We start from the raw sequence: 26,993 nt of genomic DNA, 5'->3' as shown, positions 1-26,993 counted from the left end.
TGAGCTGACAGCATATTTTTACACGAGTATGACGATACCGAATCCGCTTATCTTATTGGTCGAGGAAATTCCGCTTGCCAAACTCGATAGCGATGGACAAACAAAGCAGCGTGAATGACACGGTAACATTCCTTCGAGCAGCAATACGACCGGCAGAAGCACTAGTCCTTCGCAGACATGATTACAAAAATACAGAGGACTCGAAAGCAGAAAACACATGGGTCGAAAAAGTGACAGAAAATAGCAATCTATCAAGTGCACTGCACTGTTCGCCAGCGCACTTTTTCCAGAGTCCATGGTGGACTGACTGACCTCAAGCAAACTTGCTATCAGTGGTGGAGACATAAGGAAGGCTCAACAAAACTAGGGGAAATTTGTTGTCCATCAGGTAAAGCCAGAGCTAGATATGGTAAATAATATTTTTTTTAACCGTCTGATCAAGGTTAATATGGGAATGTGCAATTAATGTCAGCATAATAAGAAACATAATTTTGGGGTGGAATAGACAAGTAAGTAATTAATTGATTGACATTGATGAATAACAGCTAAAGAATATACCCCCCACACACACACACACAGCCTTACATTAATTACAAGTTCAAACAGATATGTATAATTTTTACTGTACAGGCAGTCGATATACTACACTTTAATTATAATTATATAGAAAAACAGTAAAAAAAAAAAAAAAGTTTTATTTTTCTCTGCTATGATCGTTCTTCATCCAATCAAATTTGTTTTGGTGGGCGGGACCAGAGCCAGCAGTCTAGTTCTGCCAAGGCAGAAAGCTCTTTGCCCTTGGCAACACATTGCAAAAATTCTGATTGGATGACAATACAACCTTCTAAATTATGGATTAATAAATATATTATACAGTATATATGAATTAATTGCAGATATCAATACTTTAGCTTGAGGATCCATACTTAAAATTGAGCACTCTGATCGCTTTTTTTCAATATGTATTTTTGAAATGAACTTTAACATGAAACCAAGTTGCATGGAACGTGAAAATAATTTAAACTCTATCACGTGCACTGCACCTATTAACTCACATTGGTAAAATGCCTCCAGTGAGGATCGAGGAGGCTTTTATAATTTAATTTAGAGCGACGAGATGTGTCGATATATCAAATTTCAGTGCTGTAGCCATTTGGTGAACAAGCTATTTGTCTTCTTGGTCCTATGGGAAATGCCAGAATGACAACTTAAAAAAAACGTTTACAATTTAACTCTACAGCATTATAGGATTTTTCCAATGATTAATTACATAATTTGAAGCTACGGTTAATTTCTTCAAAAACTGTTCTGTGGTCATTATGTTGGACCCCTATGGGCAAAGTTGACTCAAACACTCACAGAAGTTTCTGAATATGGGACTGCTTTTTCCATGGTAACCCTGCAGTTCATCCCCCTCAATCATAAAATGGCGTGACAGTCTTCTTTGCATCCCCAGCACACATACATGAAGCACCACGGGTGTTTGAAGAGACAAACAAGTCTCTCAAGGGCATCCTTTAACCAACAGTCCTTTTTATGGCTCTTTATTCTCCTCCTCACTTCACAACTGAACGCCATCAATCTAACCATTTACTTTAATTTTATTTCTCACTCCATTAGTTTCAGCACATAGAGCAGCAGCACAGAGAGAAATGGGAGGAGGAAAAGCATGGTAAAGAAAGAAAAAAAAAAAAAGTTTGGCTCCTTGGAGACATAAAATGTAATTTCACAGTAAACTTGCTGTGATGTATTATTTCATAACAATTGGGTGTGGGCTGATATGAGCCCTCCTTGGCACCTGCACAGAACTGTTAGAACATCACCGATGGCCCTCTGGGGGATCTTGGTTCTGTGTGTGTCAGCAAAATTATTGAAAGAAAAAAGGAGGAAATACATCAAGTGGGTCCTTCCTAATGCTTCAGGAGAGAAACTATGAAGGTCACAATACATTGTAGTAAATTTAATCAAACATATTGGTTAATGTTTGTCATGGTCTGACATACTATACTGTCAAAAAATGATTTATGTGGACAGATTACTTTTCCTACTTCAATTTCAGACATTAAGTTTAACAGTGACAGGATAATAAAGTATCAAATGCTGCCATGACATTTAGCACTAAGAACATTTGAGGTGATCCATAAAGTGTAACATAAACACAAATATCCCTTGTCGGTTTTTTGTATGATATTACCAGTTTGAATTCATTTGTGAAAAAAGTGAAGTATGTGAAGTATAACAGCAGGTGTTTGGAGACATAAAAAGAAACTGTATGCACTCTTATTGTTTTCTAAGAGAGTGCAACTAAAAGTAAGGATCATTTACTCCAGTAGCTGCACAGCCTCATTGCTACTTCACCATTACACACAGTTATTCTGGAACATGCTAATCGTATAAAGGTGCAGGGTGCTTCATTATCTGCAGTCTCTCATCATCAAGCCACCCAGATGCAAAACCTAACCGACAGGTGTACTTGAAATAACATATGGGCAAACTATCAGATGATGTCTTGTAATGCTCACAAAGCTGTCACACAAGATTTTTTTTTTTTTTCATCACGGTGTTGCTTTTACTGTACACAGTACGTATGTGGTCATATGCAAACGTGCACATGGTCTCTTTTTCAGAGTTTACTGTTCTTCTGAAATTGCGACACCAATCCGAGAACTTGATCCGATGCCATGATGATTTTGTTCTGCAGGTAAAGTGCACTGTTTTTTGATGTCTCATTCAAGAAGTAACGATAGTTCACCATAATGCCGCAGGAGTTTGACACACCCTTTGGGCTCGTGTCAGCGTGCCAGTTAAGCCGCCACAAGGTAGCGCCATTTTGAAGGTGGAAGTTGGCCACTGGGTTAAGTGCATAACCTCGCCTCTTCTCCCCATAGAGATACCAGGCACAGAGTCGCATCAGGACAGGTTCCAGGATAAAAGAGAGACGTTCCGAACGCAACCATTCGCTGGTGGCTATCAACTTGCGAAGGGCATCTATGGCACTGGTGTCTGGGGATAAGTCAGTGACTTGCTCCACTTCCTGCCACTCCTGCTCAGATAGGAGGTCCAAGCCACGGCCTTCTTTCCGGTATTGGCTGAGGAGACCTTGGAGCCACAAGGAGAAGCCTGGGATCGGGGAGAGGCTGGAAAACTGGGCCATGTGGGGAAACTCACTCTAGGAGCAGAAAGGCAAATTAAGTACGCGTTAAATAGGAACAATTATGAAAAAAATAAGTTATCAGGATTTTCATGCGTGGAGCCACAACTCCACCTCAAAGAACCTCAATTTCAAAATGTTCTTGTGTGTGTTCTGATTTCTGTTTCAAGATCATGCTGATGGAGTGGAGATGCAGTATTGTCCATCATCCCTGTTCAGTTGTTTTCCTCTCACCTTCAATTTCTTCCACTCATCCACATTTGTCTCTTGGCTGATAAGTGAGTGTGATGGAGCAGAGGTGACAAAAGCTACAGATGAAAGAGCAATTGCCAGAAAACCCCCAGAGAGTTAACTGTTTGTTGCATTGCTGTATAGCTCCTGCGAGTTAGATTTCCTTGACATCAACATCCAGCCGGTTGCAGGCTCTCTTGTTATATCAAGATCTTTCCTCACTTCAACGTCTTTCTTTCCAAGTGTGCTAGTGGTAGTTTGCTGAAGCTTGTAGTCGGAAACGTTAATGGAAGCCCGTTTAAAATGATAGTCAGACCGGCCTATAGGCGATTACTATTTGGCCCGGCCAGACGAAATGGCGGATAAATGGACGGCGGAAGAGCACCCTGACTGTTGGTGGAAGGCGATAAACGGACCACCAATATTTTGTAATATGCCCAACTCTGCCAATAAACAATGTAAATAGAGTATACTAACTAAAATGGTGAGCCGCCAGTGGGCTTATCTAGCACCAGGCTTAGCAACTTTTCTTGGTGAAACCCTGCCTAAGTGTTTCCACATGGCACCAGGACACCTGAGGCTACAGTTCCATGCTAGACTAGGGGCCGCATGTATTGGACACTCAAGTGAAGAGAGCGTCAGAGCCAAATGCATTGTGAGGATCTGCTCGGAACGTCTGGCAGAATCCCTGTCAGGAGGAGTTTCAACTCCCACCTCCGGCAGAACATCGACCACGTCGCGAGGGAGGCGGGCAACATTCAGTCAGAGTGGTCCATGTTCCGCGCCGCCATTGTGAAGTGGTAAGGGCGTTGATGCCTGTTGTGGCGGCAATCTCCGAACCCGTTGGTAGACACTAGCGGCGAAAGATCTCATCAAGCTGAAGGAGTCCTACCGGGCCTCGGGGGGAAGCTGACTGGTGCCGACTGGTTGATCAGAATCAATTAGTTTTAATTAGTTTTGAAGGCTTCATTTTCTCATTTGCAAACCTGTCTCCACATACAGTATTACGGGTAAGCAACGCGGGTTTGATTCGAAAGAATCACCTGTAGTGATATACCTGTATTTTAGCTGGGAGTGATGATATTGTCTTTTAAATGCAGCTTTTTCATGGAAGTTGCAGAATCTTTTCTGTTGCACCATTTGGCCTTTTTCCTTTTCTGATGAAGCTTTTGAAAAAACGGAATATTTTTTTTACTCATTTCTGCATCATTGTGGGATTACTTTTACTAATGATCAAGACAAGCGGTTTGACATATGTAATGAGGCAATAAAACCTATCCAGACTGATGATCAATGAAATGATTTTTTTTCTGTTCCTCTGTGTGGCCAGACAGGTACAACCGCTGCTCTACGACAGAATTCATTCTACAAAGACAAGTCTAAGCTGCTCCCTCATCTTCTCCTCATTTTAAATCGGCACTGACCTTTTCTTTTTCCTTTTCATCTTCTTTATCATAAATTTGGTCCATGTATGAGTGCAATAATCCTCTCTTCACCTTTACCAAATGTAAATTTTGGTCTCAAAGCCTTTGTTGAGTATCTGTTATCATTTATGTGGCCCCAAAGGTAAACTGGCACTTGAAGTATATTGCCAGGGTGCAGGGACAATACTTTAAACATAAAAACATCCGTTCGGAAGAAAGATTCATGATAAAAGCACATACGCCATCTTTGAGGCTCAAAGATTAAGTTACCATTTTAAACCAAAACAATTTATTCACCAGTAACAACATGTACAATTTGGCTTAGGTCATTTTCTCTGAAACTGTCACAGCGGCTTAGCGTTGACCCCAGCAAGCTCAAGCATCTTCAATCAGGTGTCAGTCAAACTGGGACACTTTGTTGGTATAGTGATTGACCCTGCACATGTGTGAAACTGAAATGACCGGTGCTTGAAGCACCGCCACTGGCGGTCAAGAGGGGTGTAATAGAACTATCTTGTGCTATTGTGTGAGACAGCAAGTATGGCAAGAGGTGTAGACACAGAGAGCTGAGACCTGATATGGCTATGCTATAGTCAAAACAACACACTGGGGGAAGAAAAAAAAAAAGGCATTTGAATTTACTCATTTGAACATATGCACTGTTATGCATCAGTTGCACCTTATTAAAATGTGTACAACTAATTTGAACATAATTAAAATGTGTTAAAATAGCATATATTATTCTATTATTTTCAAGGAGGGGGAAATTCGGACAGTTTAATACATTTCGAGCATGTGCAACCGATAATTGTATCTATTTTTTTTCAGCGTTAAGCACACAACGTAACCTCTTTTCCAGCTATGGACAAATGGCTTCTATGGGTTGAAGAAGGGGAAAAAACAGTCTGCTGTGCTTTCTGATCCAAGTAAATGAAAATGCCAAGAAATATAATGCACCAATCTGCTTGAACTAAAAACTCAAGTGCAATGGAAAGCTGGGAAAACAGATTTTATGAGGGCGCAATTCAAAGATGCATTTTCCCCATCTGTTGGGCAGAGTGGCTTCTGATGGTCTATTCAACATTCTCACCATTTCACATGTGCTGGCAGGCGGGAGTGGGCTGACATGAAGAGCGCTTCTAAGCTTATTGAGAAGGATGGATGGGATTTCATTGCAGCGACTATCTGGTAACCAGAGGGTGGGCATTCCGTCAGACTGACGGACCTTCACTGACGGATGCCCAATTTGCTGGCAATTGACGAATGATGGGACACCTTTTAAAAAAGATGGAATGATGAATGATGCAACCATCAGTGTAATTGCCATCAGTCACTGACGGATGCCCATTTTCCGATGTTTTTAGGAGGGGGCCAACTGACGTACCAACGAACTTCTGACGGACTGACTGATGGACTTAACTGACGATTACAATTCTGCTCGTCATGAAAAATGACGGACTGACGAATGACGGAGGGGTATCTTGTCCGCTGACAGATGAAGGACCAGCAAAATTGAGTAAAATGCCCACCTCTGGCGGTAACTACTAGTTTGTCTGTCTTTCTTCATCGATAAGAGTATGTAAACAAATGCTCAAATAGCGGGAGATTAATTTAGTTTTTACTGAAAAAAAGGGACCATTAAACCATTTGAAGAACAGAAAAAAATAAAATAAAATAAAAAGTATTTCCAGCTAATTTTGTATAATAAAAAAACACTTTGCTACATGGGCCCCACCTGAAGGCTACAGACCAAGTAGGTTACGGTAGTTGCAAAGTGTGGGATATGTTGTTCCTGCAGTGTATATGAAAATCAAGACCAGGGAGTATGGGTGGATGCACCCAGCACAGTACAAGTGTCAGGTGCTTATCTTTACAAAACCTTACTGAGGTCTGCAATGAAACTGTGACAGAGCATAATGATTCTTTCATCTCACTATTATACAATGCTTTCATTTGAGTTACAGAAAACAAGAAATCTTACTCACGCATTCACTGCCAGCCATCCCAGTCTGATACTCTTGGTACAAGCTGCCTGTCCACGGCAGTGAATGAGTTAATTTTTAACTTTCACCCAACAAATACTTTATAAAATGTCAGATTGATCACTAACAAGGTTTAACTGTGCTCTTTACATTTAGTGGTTGATGTGGCCAAAATTGCAGAGAAACTAAACCATATATGAAATGATGAATGTATAATTTGGAACTGTGGACAGTTTGGACGGACCATTGACTCACAGCTTCTGTAATATTAACCACACAACTACAATTATCCACAGTGCACCCACCTGCAGTTCCCGCACCACCCTCTTGATGAGATAGTTTCCCAGCTCAACACCTTGTAGACCAGCTTGGGTGGAGGAGATGGAGTAGAAGACTGCTGCATTTACCTTGTTTACATCTTCTTCAGGGTCAAGCGTGGAAAATTCCCGAACAATACTCTAAGAAAGGGACCATAGTTTGCTGTAAAATTCTGCAGTCACCAAGATGAATTACAAATATAATTTGGCAAACCAAAAGCACACAATTTTATCCTTTTTAACGTTATGACAAAATGCAGCGCTCCATATTTATTGTGTGTGTGTGGAGGGATTTAAATTGTAACACGGATGTCACTGGAAAGCAGTGTAGTTCAAATGAAATATCGTGCTGACAGCTTCTAACTAAGATCTGACTATCAAGTTGTGACCTTAACAATCTATGGGATCCAATACAAGAGCAAATTGTCTTTGCAAAGATAATAATGCACAGTTTTAATTGAAACCGTCAATGAGTGTAGTTCTGTGGGTATTTATTTCTTTTTATTACGGTTATCTCAATTAATAGCATGAGGAATTGCCTTACACTAACAGAAACAGTTATCAATTCATTTCTGAGTTAGTGTCATTGAACAGGTGCTATGCTGTTAGAAATAGGTATTGTTAAAGCTACTATATATTTAAAAAAATACGTGTATATATTAGGGCTGGGACTATACACTTTTGTCCCAATCCGATACCGATCACGATACTTGGGTTGCGATCCGATATGTATTGCAATACTCAACTGAGGCATGTGTTTCTAAAGTTTTAACTTAAGTGCCATTTGACATTTATTCAAGTGTCACGATTGAAAAGTGCATAAGCTGTTCCATTAACTGTTGCTGATACACAGAAGTGCAATAAATAAAACGCCATTCACAAAGCTCAACTTGAAAGACGTTAAATGTTCCATAAGTATGTTATAGAACATGCAAAACATAACATAACATAAGATATTTAAAGTATCAATACTTGGTATCGGCATAAAAAGTATCACAAAACATCGCGATACTGTATTTTTACCCCAGCCCTAATTTATACAGTGCTGCTCAAAAGTGTGTGAACCGCTTGAGAAACTTAGATAGATCATGCAACATGATAATGATCCAAAGCATTCCAGCAATGCAATCAACGAATGCGCTGAAGAAGAAAAAGATTTGTGTTTTGGACTAGCCGAGTCAAAGTCCTGACTTAATTCCTATAGAAATGATGTGGCGGGACCTAAAGCGGGCAGTTCATGCTAGACGCCCATCCAATATCTCAACTGTCTGCATTCTGCAAGGAAGACTGGGCACAAATCCTCCAAAGTAGATGTGAAAGACTGATAAGTCACGACACAATCCGTATGGTTGAGTTATCACTGCAAAAGGAGGTGCAATATCGTATTAAGTGAAGAGGTTCACAAACTTTTGCACCCATGAAATTAGAGTTTTTCTGATGTTAAGAACTTTTGTTGAATAACGAATGACACCATTTTCATTATTTTTGTTTGAATCCGTTATTTTCAATGTCAGCATTGTGGATTGGGGTATAACTAAACATTTAATAAGGTTATTTTAATATTTTTTACGCAAAAAAATAAAACAAAAATAAAATAAATCGACCATCCCTGCAAGGTTCACAAACTTTTGAGCAGCACTGTGTTAACTGCAAGCAAACAATATACATACAAACAGCAAAATATGTGAGCTGTGGCCATTTTCTCAAGTCAGCACTGTTGGGAGTTACTCAAAGGTAAGCCAAATAGTTGTGCTTTTAGAGCACATTGACAAGGAACAATATAATAAATTCCTAATTGCTTTCATTGTGTGAAAAATTGAGAGACGTTCTCCAAAGACTTTCCTTCTAACCTGTATATTATCTGAGATTTCTTCTGTGAGGGCTACATGCAGCACAACCAGAGGCTCCCCAGGCATGGCAGCATGGGTGAAGGCATAGCAACGACGATATGGCCCCACTCTGCGTTTCAGATCAGCCCAGTTCCTAACAGGATGCACAGCCTCATACCTGACAGAGGATTTGTAATCACTTTTTTTAATTTTTCAAGCTAGGCTGCATGATTCAGGTGTTGACATTTGTTTAAAAAGGTCTCCAAAAATACAATTTTGACGAATCACATTTTCTGCCTTACTGGCTGATCTTTTGTAGGATCTCACAGGGTGACTGCCAGGTTATTCGCTCGAGTCGGAGTAGACCTACAGAGAACCACTCGGACAGCAAGCTTTTCAGAGTTCCATTCAGGTCCTAAGAGAGAGGATGGGGAGTCATGAAGAATTTTACCCTTGTACAAAAACGGAGTTATCTTCTCATAATTCTCAAACTACTGGATAAACAGGACTACCAAAATCATCACTATTAATGAAAGAAGACTATATGGTGACTGGCAGGCAGCAGAGTTACTTAATTCCAGATAAATTACATCCCTGCACCCTGGACCCCTTGTGGGCTTTGTGGTTCCCTGATGCCCATATGCCGTTTGAGTCTTCACAAATGTAATGACGGTTCTGAGCTTGTAATGTTTACACAAAAACTTCTTCAATAAGCAACTTGCCATTTGAAAGCAGGTCTGATGCCCTTAAAAGGCCATGCTTCATTTAAAGCAAATATCTTGCAAACACTCAAACTGCTGTGTTCATAAACCCACACTTTGACACTCATACAGCTGTAAAGACAGCTCCACAGGATGACTACAGGTTTGTTTGTCAACTATAATAATATCATTAGCAAGCTCCGCTAAACTTCAGTCGTACTGCGTGCTGCATTAACATTGTAAGCAAAGATCATTGCAGTAAACTAAAAGGAAGCATCTATCCAAATGACCATATCAGTATGCTGATACCTTTACCCCAGTAAGATGGGTGCAACCGATCCACCCTTGGATTCTTTCAGTAGGGGCAAAAAATAGCCAGCATGACACTAAAGTAACCCACACCACCCACTTATGTCACTAACACAGTAGGCTGAGACGGCTGCAAAATGAGTTATGTCAATTATTCAACAAAGGACGACCAATGCCAGTTGTGTGATTAGTCTAAAAATGCATGTTTCCCCCTTCTCACTCAGCCAACAACAGCAAAGTGTTCTTCTAAAACATATTGATTTAAGCGGCCAGAATTCTTGTGCCTGAACTCTAGATAAGCCCCTGACCTAAACAAGCACATCTGCCAAACAAGTGCTGCTCGAGATGAGGGGGAATCCCATTAAATTGCCCTACAAGCAAGAGACAAAAGCAAGCGTATAGCGGTGTAATTCCAATTACATTAAAAGGTTCACATAGGGGCAGTGTTTGATTGCAAATGACTAAAGTAATCTCGAGTAATACTTTTAAATGTAAGAACAGCTTGTTTATAAAATTTAAACAACACAAATGAAATTACCATTTACTCTAAAACTTATGATAGAGACCATAATTTAGTTTTACATATGTAGGTAATCACTTTGTACTGAGTTTGGCTTTGCCCAAGTTAGGCATGCAAAATTTAAAATTTAAATAGATGACATTTGGCTGCAAAGATGGGAAATTCAGGTCAAGGAAGTAAAAACCCTGCCACAGTTTGGCTGTAGCCACAGGTGCTTCTATTCAGGGAGCTCGTTTACCTGCCAGTTGAGTAGAAGCACCTGTGGCTAAAGCCAAATATGTGGGTGGGTTTTTACTTTCTGGACCTGGATTTCCCATCTCTGTTTGGCTGGGATGAATCAACCAAAATTATAAATACATACACAGTAAACAGTGTTTTTTTGTTGTTCTAGGTTTTCAATTTCCCCATGCAGTTCAAAGTCATTACGTTATAAGCAGAATCTCGGGGTGGGGGTGGGGGTTGTATTGACTTTCATCTGGGCATGCTTACGAGCGAAAGTCTCTATGAGGAGAGCAAACTGGGGTAAAGGGCATTGTGGCAGTGCTTTCTGAAATGTGAACCACGTGGAAGTCGGCTATGACGTCTCTGCGGGTTAATTGCCCCCACCCAAATGTTAGCCATATTGCATCAAACAAACTCGAATAGTGTATTCAAATCAACTACAAATTGAGTTCAGCCCCTCACGTAACAGTTGAACAATTAATGTCTTAACACATGCGAGCATCCGTAGAAAATGTCAACAAACAGTACATGGTTTACCCTCAGGTGCGGGCTCTCACTGCTTTTTGATGAGGTGATTTCAAGCACGTCGGCTCTAAGGTCCACCAGAAACTTCACTCCCCCTTCGACCCTGCTTATGTGGTTAAGCAACTGTTTATAGCGGGGGGTCAAGCTGTAACGAAGTCTGTCCTCAACCTGCAAAATGGTCGCTAAGTCCCTAAGTTGGGTGTGCAGAAGCTTCCCAGCGAACTCCGAAACGTTTTTATGATCAACTCCAAAGTCACGTGACAGCTTTGCAAGGAAATCCAGTTTCTCTCCCTTGTCTAGACTTCTGTAGAAATGCATGAACTCCAAGCTGTTGGCTTCTGGAGGAGGTGGGAATTTCTCTCTTGTTTCGTATGTAGGCAAAGGTGACACGACTCTTGCCAATATTTCCTCCATACCAGTAACGGCTCCACTTGTTGGCGAAGACGACCAACGACAGTTGCCCAAGTCTAACAACCCCAAAGAAGCTTTCAGGACAGCCCGGTGCCGCCAACACTTAAGACTGGCACGAAAAGCACTCATAACAGTTTGGGATAGCATTGCTGGGAGGGATCAGGGTTTGTTTTGGGACGCACAATGGATCACGTAGAAAGTAACTGTTTCCGGGTTTCTTAAAGTGACAGGACACATGTGCAAGACTACAGCTAAAGATATTGATGGCATGTTGACAAACTTTGTGTAGAAGAACAAGCATCACCACTTGAAAAGGGGACTTCTTTCTGGCTCTAGAGCTCAAGGTGGACTTGAATTATTATCTTTCATGGACTTGAATCGTATGTTTAAAGTGAAATGGCTGAGGGAATGTTTAAAAGCTCCATCATCACTATGGTACTTTAATTCCGCATAATATTTGCATGTTTTTAATACATATCTTGCTTTTAATCATTTTAATATAATTATTTTACATGATTTCAATTTTTTGTAATTCTTAATGTTTTATTTCTCTTTCTGTAATTCTTTTAATGTTTTATGTAAAGCGCTTTGAATTGTCTTGGATTGTCATAAGATTGCCTTGCCTTGCCTATAAAGTATAGTCAACAATTGCCGTTGTTTCTTGTAAACAAACGTAAATTGTTGCCCTGTGTCCAACCTGGCAACCACCCACCACCCCCGAGCCAATCACAATCACCTGGCACTGAACATTTCATCACGCAATGGTGCATTCCATAAAAGTGGGAAATTGGAAAATCACACATGGATTGAACCAGTAGCGGCCACAAACCCCTCCGGGCTAACGTAAACTATAAGATGATCGCGATAAATTGTTTTCTTTTTGTTTTGTTTGTTTGTTTGTTTCCTCAAAAGATTTGCGGCCTCCAATAACTTGCCTTCATAATGTTCTCTAGCTATATAAATAAATCTTATTTTATAAGCATTTCATACATTTCACCGAATAACGTCATGCGGTAGAAGGCAGAATATCTTGACACAATCAGTACAAATCGTGTTGTGATACGTGAAGTTATGTCGCATAACTAAAATAATAATAATAATAAATATAGATAATATAATCTTGTAAATTATGTTTTGCCATTCACGGTCTGGTTCTCCGTGGGGGTCGAGTGACGTCAACTATGTGAAGATGTACATTCTCCGACTTCCCACTGTCAGGGAACGCAGCATTAGTACGTCGCTTTCGTGATTGAGCCACGTGAAAAGTTTGTGTACTTTTTAGCATATATCTTATATTTTAAGTGTGTAGATAAACGCTGGACGTTTCTTGCGCACAGTGTTGTACGCAACACCCCATCATTTTATGAAGTACTTGTTCTGTAGGTAACCTGCAGCTTGATGGAATTGACTAGTTTGTGTTAATTGGCTAACACTAAAGACATGCTTATCCTAGTGCGACTGAGTGGCAATATCATAACGTAAATCGTGGAGTTGTCTCGACCTGTTGATTAATTATTACGTCATCTGTCTCTCGAAGGAATTTCTGAGAGATGGGGGGAGAGAAGGACGCGAAAGAATACGGGAAATCCAAGCACAAAGTCAGTAAACTGAACAAGAGGCTAAAAGACAATGAGCTTGCTGGCGCTGGAGATGACACTATTAGCACGTGAGTTGAATATTTGCTACAAATTTGTACAGTGAAGTTCCCCGTGACATTTGACACATTTGTCATTATGCATACATTAACATGTGAAGCAACATCATTGTTTACGAAAATAATAACGATAATAAATATGGGAGAAAACTGGAGCTTGGTAGGGGTAAACTGTACATTGGAAAGTTCTAAAAGAGATTCCAACCCAGAACAATTTAAAGTGAGGCAAATGGGCAACCCATACGCAAAGCAAGCAGTTCCACCATTATCCGAACCGTTTATCGTCATTATATTATGCAAATTAAGGATACCATCTAATATGTGCTACCGGTCAAAGGATTTAACACAGTTTCTCATTGAAAAGAAATATAAAGGGTGTCCAAATGTAACTGGCAGTGTTTGCTTGCTCTACTGTGAGCTGGTGGTTGACATTGAGTGTATGCCACGGTACATGCAGTCACAGTGTTTCATCTTAATATGAATTTACCTTGATATCTTCTGCATTTACTGTATTTCCATGCATTTGTGAGCGGACAAATGCAAGTGAATGAGGCATTATCATTGGATTTTGGCATTGTTATTTGTAATTGATGGCAGCATGTAGTTTAACTCAACTCAACTTGATTTAACAGCTGCAGCTGTAACAAAGCACTAGACAAAACATCAACAATCATAAACCAATAAAATCTTTTTCTCCATTCCTACATACACTATGTTGTTTGAAGTTATAGTTATAGATGAAAGAGTAGCGATTTGAACTCTCTTTTGACCAGTTGATAAGAGAAGTCTATACCTGTCAAGATGTACACTTTCGGCGTAATTCTTACAGGGGGAAACGCCTTTACAAACATCGCTGATTTCTATTCACGTGACAGCAGCTATTTGAAATTAATGTATAATGTCTAAGATTACATGGAGATATGTGGGGAAAATCACAACTTTCGTGAGATTCAGTACACCCCGGGGTTGACAGGTATGGAAGTCATGCATGCATAATGTCACTCACATATGATATTTTAACATTTAATAACCCGTCAGTGCAACTGGGGTGTAACGGTACACGTGGATGTATTAATACGTGTCGGTATGGCATGTTCGGTTCGGTCCACTTGCGTTCGGTTTGGTCCACTTATCAGCGCGAGCTTATGCACGGGCGCTATTGACTATTGCACGCGGGAGAGGAGGACGGCGGCACTAAAGAGGAGCCAGGGGGCCAGAAGCTGTGATAAATCATAAATGGATGGATAAATGGCATTATAATGGCATACGCAAACAAGCCAGAGCTCGAAGGTCCCCCATACACTGCTGTCTCCTGTTTGGGAACATTCTATCATTTCCTGTTAAAATTGCCGATGGGGAAAGGTACGTGTACAAGTCCCAAAGTTGTGTGCCAATATTGCTACATGAAATTGGCGGCTGCGTTGCAGGTAGTACGTCTAACATAATAACAAATATCCGACTTTGGATATTTCTTAGACGAGGAAGCAAGCAGTATTCTTTAACCAAAAACGATATTTGAAGCCAATATTTATTCGTAGAGAAAAGTGGTAAAATGGTGTCAAATTTATGAAAAATAAAAACTCCAAGACTTGACTTATTTTAAATGCCTAAAGCCCATGTTTATTAAACAACTTTTGTGATGTACAAGATGTTAAAGCTTTTCTAGATCTTAAAAAATAGACAACTTTGTTTTAAGTCTCACAAAAAAGTGCAGGGAGCTCCCGGGCTCAGCTGCATGTCTTATAGTTCAATGAAAACAAACATCTCCTTACAGTAAATAGTTTTCTAAAAATCCACTATAACTGAAATGTTTATCTTTTACATATCTTTGTTTTAAAGTTCAAAAACATAAAAGTGAATCCTCAACGCAGCTAATAGCCAGAAAAATAAGCATGTTTCCAAGACCGGACTTACACATGCAATACTTTGCCGTAAATGTTTGCACCATGTACAGCACTTGGAGCGGTGGTTGTTTTAAAGTGCTCTATAAATAAAGTTGAGTTTAGGTTTTCATTACGTGGCTTACACACAGACACGCACACACAGGCACTCACTCACGTCTAACTTTTATCACCATTTCCCGATATTATCAGCAACTTCTCTCAGGAGCCATGTCATTCACAAAGCAAATTAACTGTTGTGACATTGGGGGTAGTGGTTTGCTTGAGCCGCAAGGCAGCTTACTGCGGCGAGCAGAACTGCCCCTTGTGTTTATATGACATAGAAGGGCTCATAGTAATGTTACAAGTGAGATATAGTAGACTGACATTTACTAACATTTCAGCAAAGTCTATTGCATTACCTTGAACTACTAACTCGCCGACTCCCGTCGTATATGTGCCTAGCTCATCCAACAGACAGAGAGCGAGCAGGGAGCAAGCACGCAGCTTTACGCTGATTTGCTGTTAAGCACTGCACAAGGAACCAATCAGATGATGCTTTGGGCGGGCCAATCGTGCAAAATAATAGAGTAATGGCGCTGGGTCATAATTACCAGTCAGTGTCTTGCTCCTCAAGTGTGGAAAGGTTAGACATAGAAGAAACATGAAAGAAATGCATGGGGAACTTCCGGACACTGTTTAGCTAATTGGTGGCATTTTACTGCATTTTCTGACTAGAATACCAACCAGGTCAAGACACGACTTCATGACTCTAACAACTGCTTTGGCTCCCTTTTAAAAGTTATAAAAGTGACCAATACATCAAGTTAAAGCAAGTTTTTAATAAACTCTTCAGGTCACCTGTTGTATGTATGTATGTAATTGATTTTATATACTGCACACAGAGCTTACATTTTCTCTTCATTCCATATGACCTGCAGTGCAAAGCCAACAAAATCTACAGAGAAAACTTCTAATGGAAAAGACCAGAAGGTAAATCACACTTGTTTTCTACTGTGACCACGAATATGCTTACATTGCAGTCAATAACCCTTTCAAAACCAGAATATTGGCAGTGTTGAGGTTTCGAAAGGCCATGTGAACACGCGCGGCAATCCAAATGGTTACCCCTTTTCCAATCCGAATATTTAGTCATATAAATGCGATCGGGTTACCTAATTTGCACAATGGTTTGACATTGGTTTGTGTTCTGTGCATGCTCTATTCACAAGGAATCTTGGTCTTTGTAGTATAGGAAATTAGTTTTGCACGGGATACTGGTCCCAGTACCGTGATTTTTCGGCATCAAAAACTGCTCGATAGCATTTTTTTTTTTTTGTACTTTTACTTACTTTTTTTACACTGGTATTAAAAATAAATAAATTTTAAAAAGCCACACGCAGCTTACCAACTCTGTCTTAAGTATACATACGCCTGTCACCACCTGTCTACCGACATGTGAAAAACACCTTTAATGTGGCACACCTCCTTCTGCGTGTGAGGAAGATGGGCTCAAGCAATGAAGCGCCTGTTTCATCTCCATTGCTGCACTTCCATTCCTCATTGAAAATCATGACGCGCAAAGTGTCATCAGGAACGTTTTTGCTTACATGGCCGACAGCCATGGCAAGCCGACCAATTTGAGATAGCCCGTCTGGGTGGCTTGTTTTAAAACTAGCGTGGCTTGAGGTGGGAACACGTCCAATCTGGCCAAGCACCTTGCTGACCGGCATCCAGAGTTATACCACCAGTTTAAAGAGTGACAGATTGTGATGCATTTCTTCTAACTTTTTCCTCAAAAATAAGTAGTGTGAATTATTTTAACAATTTGATGAGGCATTCGACTAGCTGGGAGCGGACAAGAGAAGGGTAGACGCACACGCATGCACACACACACACACACACACACGCGCAAAGCAGCATTACGTTGAGTCATCAATTAAATGAACATATTTGTCAATATTAACAATGGATGACATGAAATGCAATCAAATCGGTCAAGAATGTCATGTAAAGTAAAATCTTACAGTGAATAAATGTATGTATGTATGTATGTATACATTATGCTTATACAAACGTATAAATGCAGGCATTTATCTCATTATTTAAAAAAAAAAAATCCTTCTTAATATTAGAATTCGCTAATTCTGTGTCCAAAAAGCCTAGAGGCTGTACAGCTGCATCTGACCCTGAAAATGATCATAAGCGGCGGCCGTCTTAGGTTGCAACTCGCAAAACCAGCCTAACCTGAATAAATTGATTTCTCCGTGGTGTTTTCTCCTTATTTTCTGTCTCTCAGGCGAAAAGGACACGGTGTGTATATAGACACACATATACTCAGAAATGGGCACTTTACCCTTTTTTTGCTGCTCCTCCGTCCACGACCTGGGTACCTTTCCGTTCTCGTCCGTCTGTCCTTATTCATAAAAATGATCGCCCGCTGACCCCGTCCATCCTCGTCCATCCTCGTCCTTTTTAAAGCGGTTCAGTTCTAACATTCCGTCGGTCCGCCGCCACCATTCGTCAACGTCCTGGGCACCCGTTCACCTTCGTCAATCCATCATTTTTTTTCAAGCCGAACCAAACTGTAATTGTCAGTCGGTCAGTCCGTCGAGTTTATCATTAACCACGCTTTTGAGGGAAATTCAAAACAAAAACAAAAAAAAGGCATGTTTGTTGAGCTATTAACATTGCGTTGTCAAAGAGAGCAAGCCATTTTCAACACTTTAGATTGATCAATAATTATAAAATAAAAATGATACCAGACCCACATGTAGACTGACCAATACTGCCACACCAAATATTAGCAGCGTTGATTTTTCGATTCTTTGAATTGAGTCTTTAGGTTTTGGGGTATAAGTGTTGTAAAGTTGGAATGTCCCATACAGTCTTTGTTGTACAGTAGTAGGTTAATGTTGGTAAGTTTACTTGGCCCCTGAGCTTGTGTTTTCGGCAATGATTTGGTTTCCATGTTTACAGTATTCATGATGACTTACATTTCTAGCCTCGTGGAAAATCTGTCATCTCTGCTAAAGTGGAGTTTGTTACAGTCATTTGAGTTCATCCATAATTCTTGTCCTTCGTGGAATAGGTCAGGTCAGATGACTGATCCCAACCCTTATTACCCACTGAACCCAGAGCAGACGCTCATACCGACAGTGTGTGCGCCACCTCGCTTATGCTATTTGAGCTCCCCTAAATTAGTATTATATTTAGTACAGTACATTTACACTCACCAGCCACACCATTAAGCATATCTACACAAGCTACCAAAATACAATACAATTGCTGAATTCCACTGCTGTCGATGCCATCTTTTGCTATATCACTGTTCTGGGTGAAAGTCACTGATAAGGAGTTGTCCCCACTGTACATGTAACAGTATATTCACAGGGGTCGCTGTGTAAACTAATGAGTAGCGCCCTGTACCATCCTATTCATGGCTGAGTTGCCCTTTAGCAAAATGCCCAGATTAGCATACGTCCCATCTCAATTGGTTCATGTACAGTAAGTGTGTTCCATCAGTTTGCTGAGCTTTGATCTGTCTCTCCTGCAGGTAAAAGCATCAAAGACTGAGAAGATGGAATCACCTAGCAGTTCCAGGTAGACATGAAATTTTAATGCCAGTGTTACTTTAAGGCCCAGATATCTTACAAGTCTTCCTTAAATGATTGTGCCTAAAATCTCACTTTTGTCAGTCCTGTTTAATGTCTAAATCTATTCTTGCATTTTGATGTTCAAACAACTTGGACAAAAACCATTCACATTTTATAGAATGAGTTTAGCTATACCACACAAATGATCATATCCAGTGCTGAATCTGTGTGTTTTCAGCATAGTAACAAATGAGACTGCATGGTATGAATAGCTGGATGCTCCGCAGGGTGTTTGCAGGGATGGCAGATGGTGGCCCAAGTCTTGCTGTGTGTCAAATGTGTCTCACAACAGTGTTACTGTAGACTTGTTATTGGCTTATAGACTTGTTAATGGCTTGTATCCCAGATGTGGTTTTAGTCTAACCCTGTTTGAAGAGTGACATTTCAAAGGCGAAATCAGCTTGTAAAACATTATTCCTAATTCTGGCTTTTACATATTTTTGCATAATGGTTTAAGTAGTAATTGAGTGAGTTCACACAGGGGGTAAGTTGTGGTTGCAATAAACAAATTCCATATAGAGCCTATTAGTGTTGTCACGATATCACAATTTTGACTTCAATACTATACCTACCTTGATACCGATATACTGAGTCACTAAACATCAGAGTCAAGTTTGTAATTTTCTAAGTTCTCTGGGTATGTAAATCAATCCTCAGTATGGATATATTTGCAAAGTTTTTAAACATAATTAATTCCTGTCTTCAGACACGTACCTTCCCTGCCTTCAAAGTAGCAGCGGTTAAAGCCCCTTCTGAAGAACAGCAATTTAGATTTCGTCTGGTTTTAGATTGAACCACAGTACCGAGATGGTTCTTGTCAAGATTTTATGATTTTAAGGTTAATATTGATCCCCAGAAACTGACGGTGTAGGTTTGCTGGATCTTGGCGACGCTTTTGACATAGTACACCACAGCATTCGTTTGAATATCATAGACTTAAATATTTGGTCGGCTTCTCTGGTGCTGCACACAATTGTTATTCATCCTTCCTCACTGAAAGAACTTTTTTGGTAAAGTTCACTACGTTTGGATCCAAATGGATCCCCGGATCTTTGAAAGTGATTGAAGTAAGGTGTGGATAGGCCCTTTATTTTTCAATTTATACAGTATATCGTCGCTGTCCAGTGAAAAACACATATGTCAATTTTTTTATTAATTTCTTATTTTTACATGTATGGTGTTTCCGCGTTACAGACATCGCATTAACATGAAAATTAAACATTTTTCTAAAATTGGACACGTGTGTTTCACCGGACAGCGACAATATGCTCCCTCTTGGCAGTTTTATCAGAAGGCTCGCAGTGAATTCCAGAGGTGGGCATTTTACTAAATTTTGCTGGTCTGTCATCCGTCAGCGGCCAGGGTACTAGGGCTGCCATGATTAGTCGACTAATCAAGACGACGTCGACGATCAAAATCGTCGACAATTCATTTTAATTGTCAATTCATTTTAATTGTCGACGCGTTGTTTATTTATATATTTATTTATTTATTTGGCACATTATTTTTCTTTCTAGACTGCCGCGTCTCGCTCTTATCTGCAACGCACATGCACAGTGGGGGTAATCCGGGTGATGTAAACAGAAGCATTGTGGATAAAGTAGTGTAAGCCTTACACTGTAAGGGCAAATTCGTGTTGGCAACAGGGTCCGAAAGTTACGGCGCATTTCACCAAATATACTCAATACAATGCAAAGCTGCCTTTCATGGCAGCACGATGGGCATGCCCAATCATTTAAAAAAAGGAAGCAAGTTATGGCTTATGCCTGATTTCATATCTGGCATAAGCACAGTTGTGTCTAGAAGCTAGTTGCAGTTAGAATACACACGTTACGGTGTGTTTGATGTAACGCTCCTATTTGGTGCGCAAACACGTCGTAGCATCTTCTATGGATTAAGCAGCCATTATTCAGTAAACTCGCGTTGATTAACAACCAAAACTCGGTGTGTTTATGCTTGTGGTTGGACATGGAAACAGGAAGCGCACGCTTGCTCCCTCTCTCTCTCTCGCAAATGGAGTGATGCGTTCATGAATGGGGAAATATCAGCACTCAACACAAAAACGGCATATGTGCCACTCATCGGCATCACATAATAATAAAATCCATAATTAAGTTTGTTGTAATATACTATGTTATAGTGCAAAAAAAAAAATGGTCTTCCTTTTTTTGTTACAGGTGCATACCACATTTTGATTGTGTAGATCAATTTACTACTTTTAAATTATGCATACTAGTGAAAAGAATAACAAAACCTTTTTGATAAAGTTTAAATTAACACAAAATTCAAAACCATTATTAAAAATCTTGTCTTCATGACTAGTTTCTACATAAAGAATTTAAGCTGTAAGCGAATGATGCTTATTATAAGAGCAGCAGCTTGCTGCTGCGATTTGCCGCGATTTATATATTATCCGATTAGTCGCCTGATCGTGACTACTGTTAGTGATTAGTCGACTCTCAAAATAATCGTTCGTGGCAGCCCTATAGGGTACCCATTCGTCATTCGTCAGTCATCATTTTTTTGTGACAAACCAAATTGTAACCATCATTTTGTCAGTCAGTCCGTCAATTAATGCCGTCAAAAGTCCGTCAGTCCATAGCCCCAACTCCCCAAATCAAACCTGAAAAAAAACGGGCTAGTACGTCAGACTGACGGAATGCCCGCCTCTGTGAATTTCCCTAGCTACGCTGATGTTACGCAGCTCTTTATCTGCGTCTCCTTATCACACGAGGCCAATGGATGCTCTATTTCACTGCATTTCTGACATCAATTCCTTCACGACAGAGGACCTCCATCCATTTTCAATGTATCCACCTTAAACAGAACAAAAAGTGAAGTTTGAGTCATTGATGCTGAGGCCCAGAAACCTTTAACCAAAGTACAAGCAAATTCCTTAAACCCCTCACCACAATTGAAAAATCTGGATGTTATTATAGACCAGGGGTCTCAAAGTCCGGTCCTTCAGGGCCGCTTTAATGCATATTTTAGAGGTTTCCTCCTGCAACACACCTTGTTCAAAGGATCGTGATCGTTATCAGGCCTCTGCAAAACTTGAAGAGCTGATCATGTAGTGAAGTTCACAACCAAGACTAACGAACTATAACTTCCTACACGTGTTGTATCTCACTCCAGAGAAATTACATTCTTTTAAATCTGCTTTGTCCGATTTGTGTTTTAGATGTGGTATTGAGGTTCGTTCTTTTTTACATTGTACATGGCATTGTAACAAGGTGAGGCCCTTCTGGCATGATATTTACTCTACTTTAACTGGGATTAGTGTTCCACAGGATCCTGAAATGTGTTTATTGGCGAATTTCACCTCTATGTGCATTCTTTGAACAATGTACAGCTTAAAAATCTCCAAATTGCCTTTTGTATTGCCAAAAAGTGCATTGCGATAACACCGAAATCCGACTCCCCTCCAGTTATTGGTAGGTGGTCCTCTGAAATGAATAGTTGTGTTCCTCTGGAGAAAATTACATATTGTCTGATAAAACAGCATGCCATGTTCTTGAGGGTCTGGCAACCTTATTTAAATCACATCAGTGTGATAACTGCATCAAGCGCCTGATGTTTTCTTATATTGTCTTTGAATGCTGACTTTTTTTCCCCTTTCCTGGGTGGGGGTTGTTTTGTTTGGTTAGGATATGTTTCATATCGTCCCTGAATTGTTGTGAGTTTGTCGTTGTTATAAAATTTCAAAATTGAATATAAAATATTAAAAAAAAACAGAAACAAAACAAAGTTCACAAACTTTGAATTCTATTATTTTATGATTCTTCTCCATACACCGATTTGCAAGACCACTATTTTAGAACTTTTTTGGAAAAAAGCCACAACGACTAAGGTGGAAAGAAAAACATTGGCTCTGTTGACTCTGGCTGGAGGTCTTCAGATGCCATGTATCACAGTGATTCGAACAATGACACTAAATTTAACCTAATGTTGCATGGATGGTGTTTCTTTTTATTGCGTGTGATAGAGACACAGATGATGATCATTTCACTACAAAGAAGAAAGGAGTGAAAAGAAAAAGAATCAAAGATGAGCCTGTTGATGTCCCCACCAGTGACACACAAAGGTAAGTCAGTGCTAGCATTCTAAGCTGTTGAGTTTCCTATAAAGGAAGTGCTGACTGACCTCGCTACTGAAAGATTCATGAATACCTACATTTGTATATTTTCAAACTCATTACTCCAAATAATACATGTAGTTAAGCAGAGCTGGGCATCGTCTAATCGTCACCGTCCTGCATATTTAATCGACCCACGTGGTCTCAGTCGGTCGGAGTCAGTACTTTACCGGTACCACAGACGCAATGACTTGTGCCCCATATTGTTTTGATTTCACTGATCACCACGCTGTGTGTATGTGTCAGTTGTTTTTGTTTGATATTTTTTATCTTTGTTTGGCGGCGTGTCTGCTCGTGCGGCGCCGCCGTGTGACGTGAAATGTAACAAATGAAATGAACTGTAACAGTGTTTAACAGTTGTGTCTTGGGAGTAATGATGACAGGATTAGACCATTCAAGCAATAACTGTTCTAAGCAAGTCATATTGCATAAAATAAATCGTTGACTGTATTATTTTTCTTCCAGGAATTCCTCCTCATCAAAAAGGTATATGATGATGTCTGCTGAATAATGTTGCCACATTAGAAGACCATTTAATATTCTGTTTGTGTGGATACAGCAGCAACAATAAAAAAGGGCAACATTCAGCGGAAGAAAACGGTGATGGAGAACCTCTGAAAAAGAATGCTAACAAGAAAACTGAAACGGTAAAATTCTCCCGAGCTTGATCTGTCACCATCAATTATGTATGAGTTGTAAGAAATGTCAATGCTGGGAGTAATTGAATTCACATTTTCGGTGTATTCCTCCATATAGAATGTGAAAATAGAGGAAGGAGAGCAACCGGTCTCCAAAAAGCCTAAGAAGACAAAGGAGGAGATTAAAGCAGCAAGAGAATTGAAGATCAGACAGAAGGAAGAGGAGGAGCAGAAGCGCTGGCGATGGTTCGTAGATGGTTCTTCAACTTGAATTGAACTCTGCACTTAGAATTAATAACTTCCACATTACAAAGCACTTTGTCGCGCTCTCTTTCGCTCTTTCTCTCTTTTGCACGCGCTCACTCGCTCGCTCACTCGCTCACTCACTCACTCACTCACTCACTCGCTCACATACACCCCCCCCCCCCCACACACACACACACTCTGAGCATTACCATTGTCAAATATATCCTCACATCGCATCCTATCAGGTGGGAAGAAGAGAAGTATGAAGCTGGGGTAAAATGGAGGTTTCTGGAACACAAAGGACCCTACTTCCCACCCAACTACCAGCCCCTACCAGACAATATTCACTTCTACTATAAAGGTAAGAAATCTTCAGAATGTGCTAACGTTTACTAAAAAAAAAATAAAATAAAACAGGCTTCCACTCACTGCATCATACCCTCTCAAACTCAGCCATACCATAATAAATCGAATCATAATCAACTGAATTAGGGATGTGATGACGCATCGTTTTAATCCAGAGTTTCAACCTAAAAAATGATTGATCCATCCATTATCCAATCCGCTTATCCTCACAAGGGTCCCAAGCGTGCTGGAGCCTATCCCATCTGTCTTCGGGCAGTAGGCAAGGGACACCCCGAATTGTTTGCCAGCCAATCGCAGGGCACACAGAGACAAACAAACAACCACACTCACAGTCACACCTAGGGGCAATTTAGTGTGTCCAATTAACCTACCGTGCATGTTTTTGGAATGTGTGAGGAAACCGGAGTACCCGGAGCAAACCCACGCAGGCACGCGGACAACATGCAAACTCGACACAAGAAGGCCGGGGCCGGATTTGAACCCACGACCTCTGCACTGTGATGCGGACGTGCTAACCAGTCGACTACCGTGACGCCCTGATTGACACATGAAAAATGACAAAAAAAGTCGACTGTCATGGAAAAGCTTGTAAAGTTGTTTTCCTTCCTCTGCTTCTCTCTGCCTTTTGGGTGAATGCTAACAAGTTTAAAGAGACATGTACGTCTGTTTTCAGCTGGCTTCAGTGTAGCGCGTTTCTGATTCATCTCAGGGTCGAGCTGGTACAGCGCCCCACATGACACAACCAACCAATCTAATTCCATATGCCTTTAAGAACACTTGTGTTGTGACGTTCGCGAGTGAGTCAATCTTTTGAATGACTCTTTTGGGGTGAACTGTGAGAATTGATTCGCAGCTGTGAGAGAGCCGTTGGATTTTGTTTGATGTGGTATTTGGTCACACTGCCGCAGTCTGGTTAATCTGACAAAATCTAAAGGTACAATTGTTGAAAATAACATTCTCCAAACCTTTGGGTAGATTTTATTAGTGTATGTTGTGATAAATTGACTCGTACTGTATCAGATGAATTAGTCCTGGAAAATAATTTCAAGAAAAGAGTGGGAACCCTGTTAATCGATGTCTGCCCTAGGATCAAACTACATCGATTAAAGCTGGACTAGTTTACATCGATTGGTTAATTTAACCGATATAATTAACATTCATTTATACTCACAATTCCTAATTCCCTTTTATTTATTTTTTTAATTCAAGTTTGTTATTTGTCATCAACTATCTGTTTTTCGCTCGTACACGTAATCGGTCGGCGCTGGGGATTTACGTCAAGCATACAACGCAACCTAGATCATGGTGGTGAGGAAGACTAGAATTTTCAAATGACACAAGGCTTGTGTGGAAATACTTTGGAATTATCAGCGATCTTATGAGACGTTCCGAGGCTTGGGAGTGTGTCTCAAGCAAGAGTGCGAATGCCAAATGAAGCCCCAATTCGGAGCATGTGTTCCCAAAAAAATCACACGACCGATGACAAATGAAGCCCTGGTTTGTGCGAATGACGTCAAGGAAATCCATTCAAGTCCAAGTATTTTTGGGTCAAACTGTGATTGATTGACCATATTTGTTGTTGTTGTTGTTGTTGTTGTTTTGTTTATCTGATGAGCTTGAGGGGTGCTCTGTAGGGAGATGGTTTATTCTGGATTTGCATGGGGTGCGTGTTCTTGTTTGTAGTGTGTTTTGAATGCTGATCTTTGTCCTTGTCCCAAAGCCCTTGTCTATATATTACTGTAAGTGATTAGTCTGACAGGACTCTGGAGATGTTGGGCTTTTGTCACATGATAAATTTTAATCTTTTACTTGCGTTATGACTCGGAGTGCTTGTCGAAGTGAATAAAAGGGCTTGGTAATGTGGAAGTTATTAATTCTAAGTGCATTAAATATACACAAATCATCTTGCTTTGTTACAAATCCATCACAGCATTGTTTTGCTTGTATTTGCGCACAGGTAAGCAAGTGAAGCTGAGTCTGGCAGCTGAGGAGGTGGCTGTGTTCTTTGCTCAGATGTTAGATCATGAGTACACTACTAAAAAGGTTTTTCGGGAGAACTTCTTCACCGACTGGAGACAGGTAAATAGAAACTGGTGATTAAAAATGAATGCTCCTATCACAACTCTGACAGTATATACTGTACAGCATTCTTGTAATTCTTAAAATATTTCAATGAGTCTAACTGCGATTTGCTTTTATCTAGTTTTGTCTCCCATTTAAGGTGCTTAAACCCTCAAAAGAAATACTTGTGACTGACTAAAAATAAGTGAATTATTAAAACTTTAAAATGTGCATGGCACATGATTATAAAATGAATTTCCCTACATCCAGTGCCTCTATTTTACAGCCTCATTCTAAAATGTAATAATCCCCCCCCCCCCCCCCAAATTCTACACACAACACCCCATAATCAAAACACGAAAAACATTGTTTTGAATTGTCTAAACATGTATTCAAGGAAGGCTTCATTGACCCGATTGGTAATAATTAATTAGTCCATCTTGGAAAAAGGCAAAAGAGCTGAAAAATACACCGCTACATTGATATATTACACTTTGTGGCAACATTTTCAACACATTGGTACATCCATGTTGGGTCCATCGACACATGACGTGTACATTCACTGCTGGACAATAGACACACATCAAACTCAAACCTTCCCATCCGTGGTGCTTGTGGGGCTGTACAAAATGCGATTGGAGTCCGTGTTCGTAAATTAATACGCTGGGACACTGGACCAAAGCAGCACTGTTTTTGAACACGTGTGCAAGCTAGAGTAGGACATATTTCCAGGAT

General features: G+C 40.2%; 2 protein-coding genes across 7 annotated transcripts in view; one reads left to right on the top strand and one right to left on the bottom strand.

The window, feature by feature from the left end:
- Nucleotides 1-1,577: 1,577 nt before the first annotated feature.
- mlycd (malonyl-CoA decarboxylase) lies at nt 1,578-11,865 on the bottom strand. The gene is made up of 5 exons (XM_086029683.1): nt 11,224-11,865; nt 9,237-9,349; nt 8,956-9,112; nt 7,094-7,246; nt 1,578-3,169 (listed from the first exon to the last, which is right to left on the bottom strand). The coding sequence occupies exons 1-5, from the start codon at nt 11,767-11,769 to the stop codon at nt 2,624-2,626; spliced, it is 1,515 nt and encodes a 504-aa protein (XP_085885809.1). The 5' UTR covers nt 11,770-11,865; the 3' UTR covers nt 1,578-2,623.
- Nucleotides 11,838-26,993, top strand: part of LOC147148539 (DNA topoisomerase I, mitochondrial) — a 32,309-nt gene continuing 17,153 nt past the window's right edge. The window contains exons 1-10 of one of the 6 annotated variants that reach the window (XM_086029681.1): nt 11,838-11,966; nt 13,160-13,288; nt 16,098-16,149; nt 18,713-18,759; nt 22,798-22,896; nt 23,413-23,433; nt 23,507-23,594; nt 23,704-23,831; nt 24,077-24,192; nt 26,155-26,276. In XM_086029681.1, coding sequence (XP_085885807.1) covers nt 13,173-13,288; nt 16,098-16,149; nt 18,713-18,759; nt 22,798-22,896; nt 23,413-23,433; nt 23,507-23,594; nt 23,704-23,831; nt 24,077-24,192; nt 26,155-26,276 — 789 coding nt within the window. In that variant the 5' untranslated portion in view covers nt 11,838-11,966; nt 13,160-13,172. Of the gene's footprint in view, nt 11,967-12,481; nt 13,006-13,159; nt 13,289-16,097; nt 16,150-18,712; nt 18,760-22,797; nt 22,897-23,412; nt 23,434-23,506; nt 23,595-23,703; nt 23,832-24,076; nt 24,193-26,154; nt 26,277-26,993 lie in introns of those variants that run through there. The other 5 variants (XM_086029680.1, XM_086029682.1, XM_086029677.1 and 2 more) reach the window with 5 other exon arrangements.

This window comes from Filicampus tigris, chromosome 4, assembly GCF_054856515.1.
Source record: "Filicampus tigris isolate MCC_2025a chromosome 4, RoL_Ftig_1.0, whole genome shotgun sequence".
NCBI classification, from domain to species: Eukaryota; Metazoa; Chordata; class Actinopteri; order Syngnathiformes; family Syngnathidae; genus Filicampus; species Filicampus tigris.
This window is presented reverse-complemented; position numbering and strand designations above follow the sequence as displayed.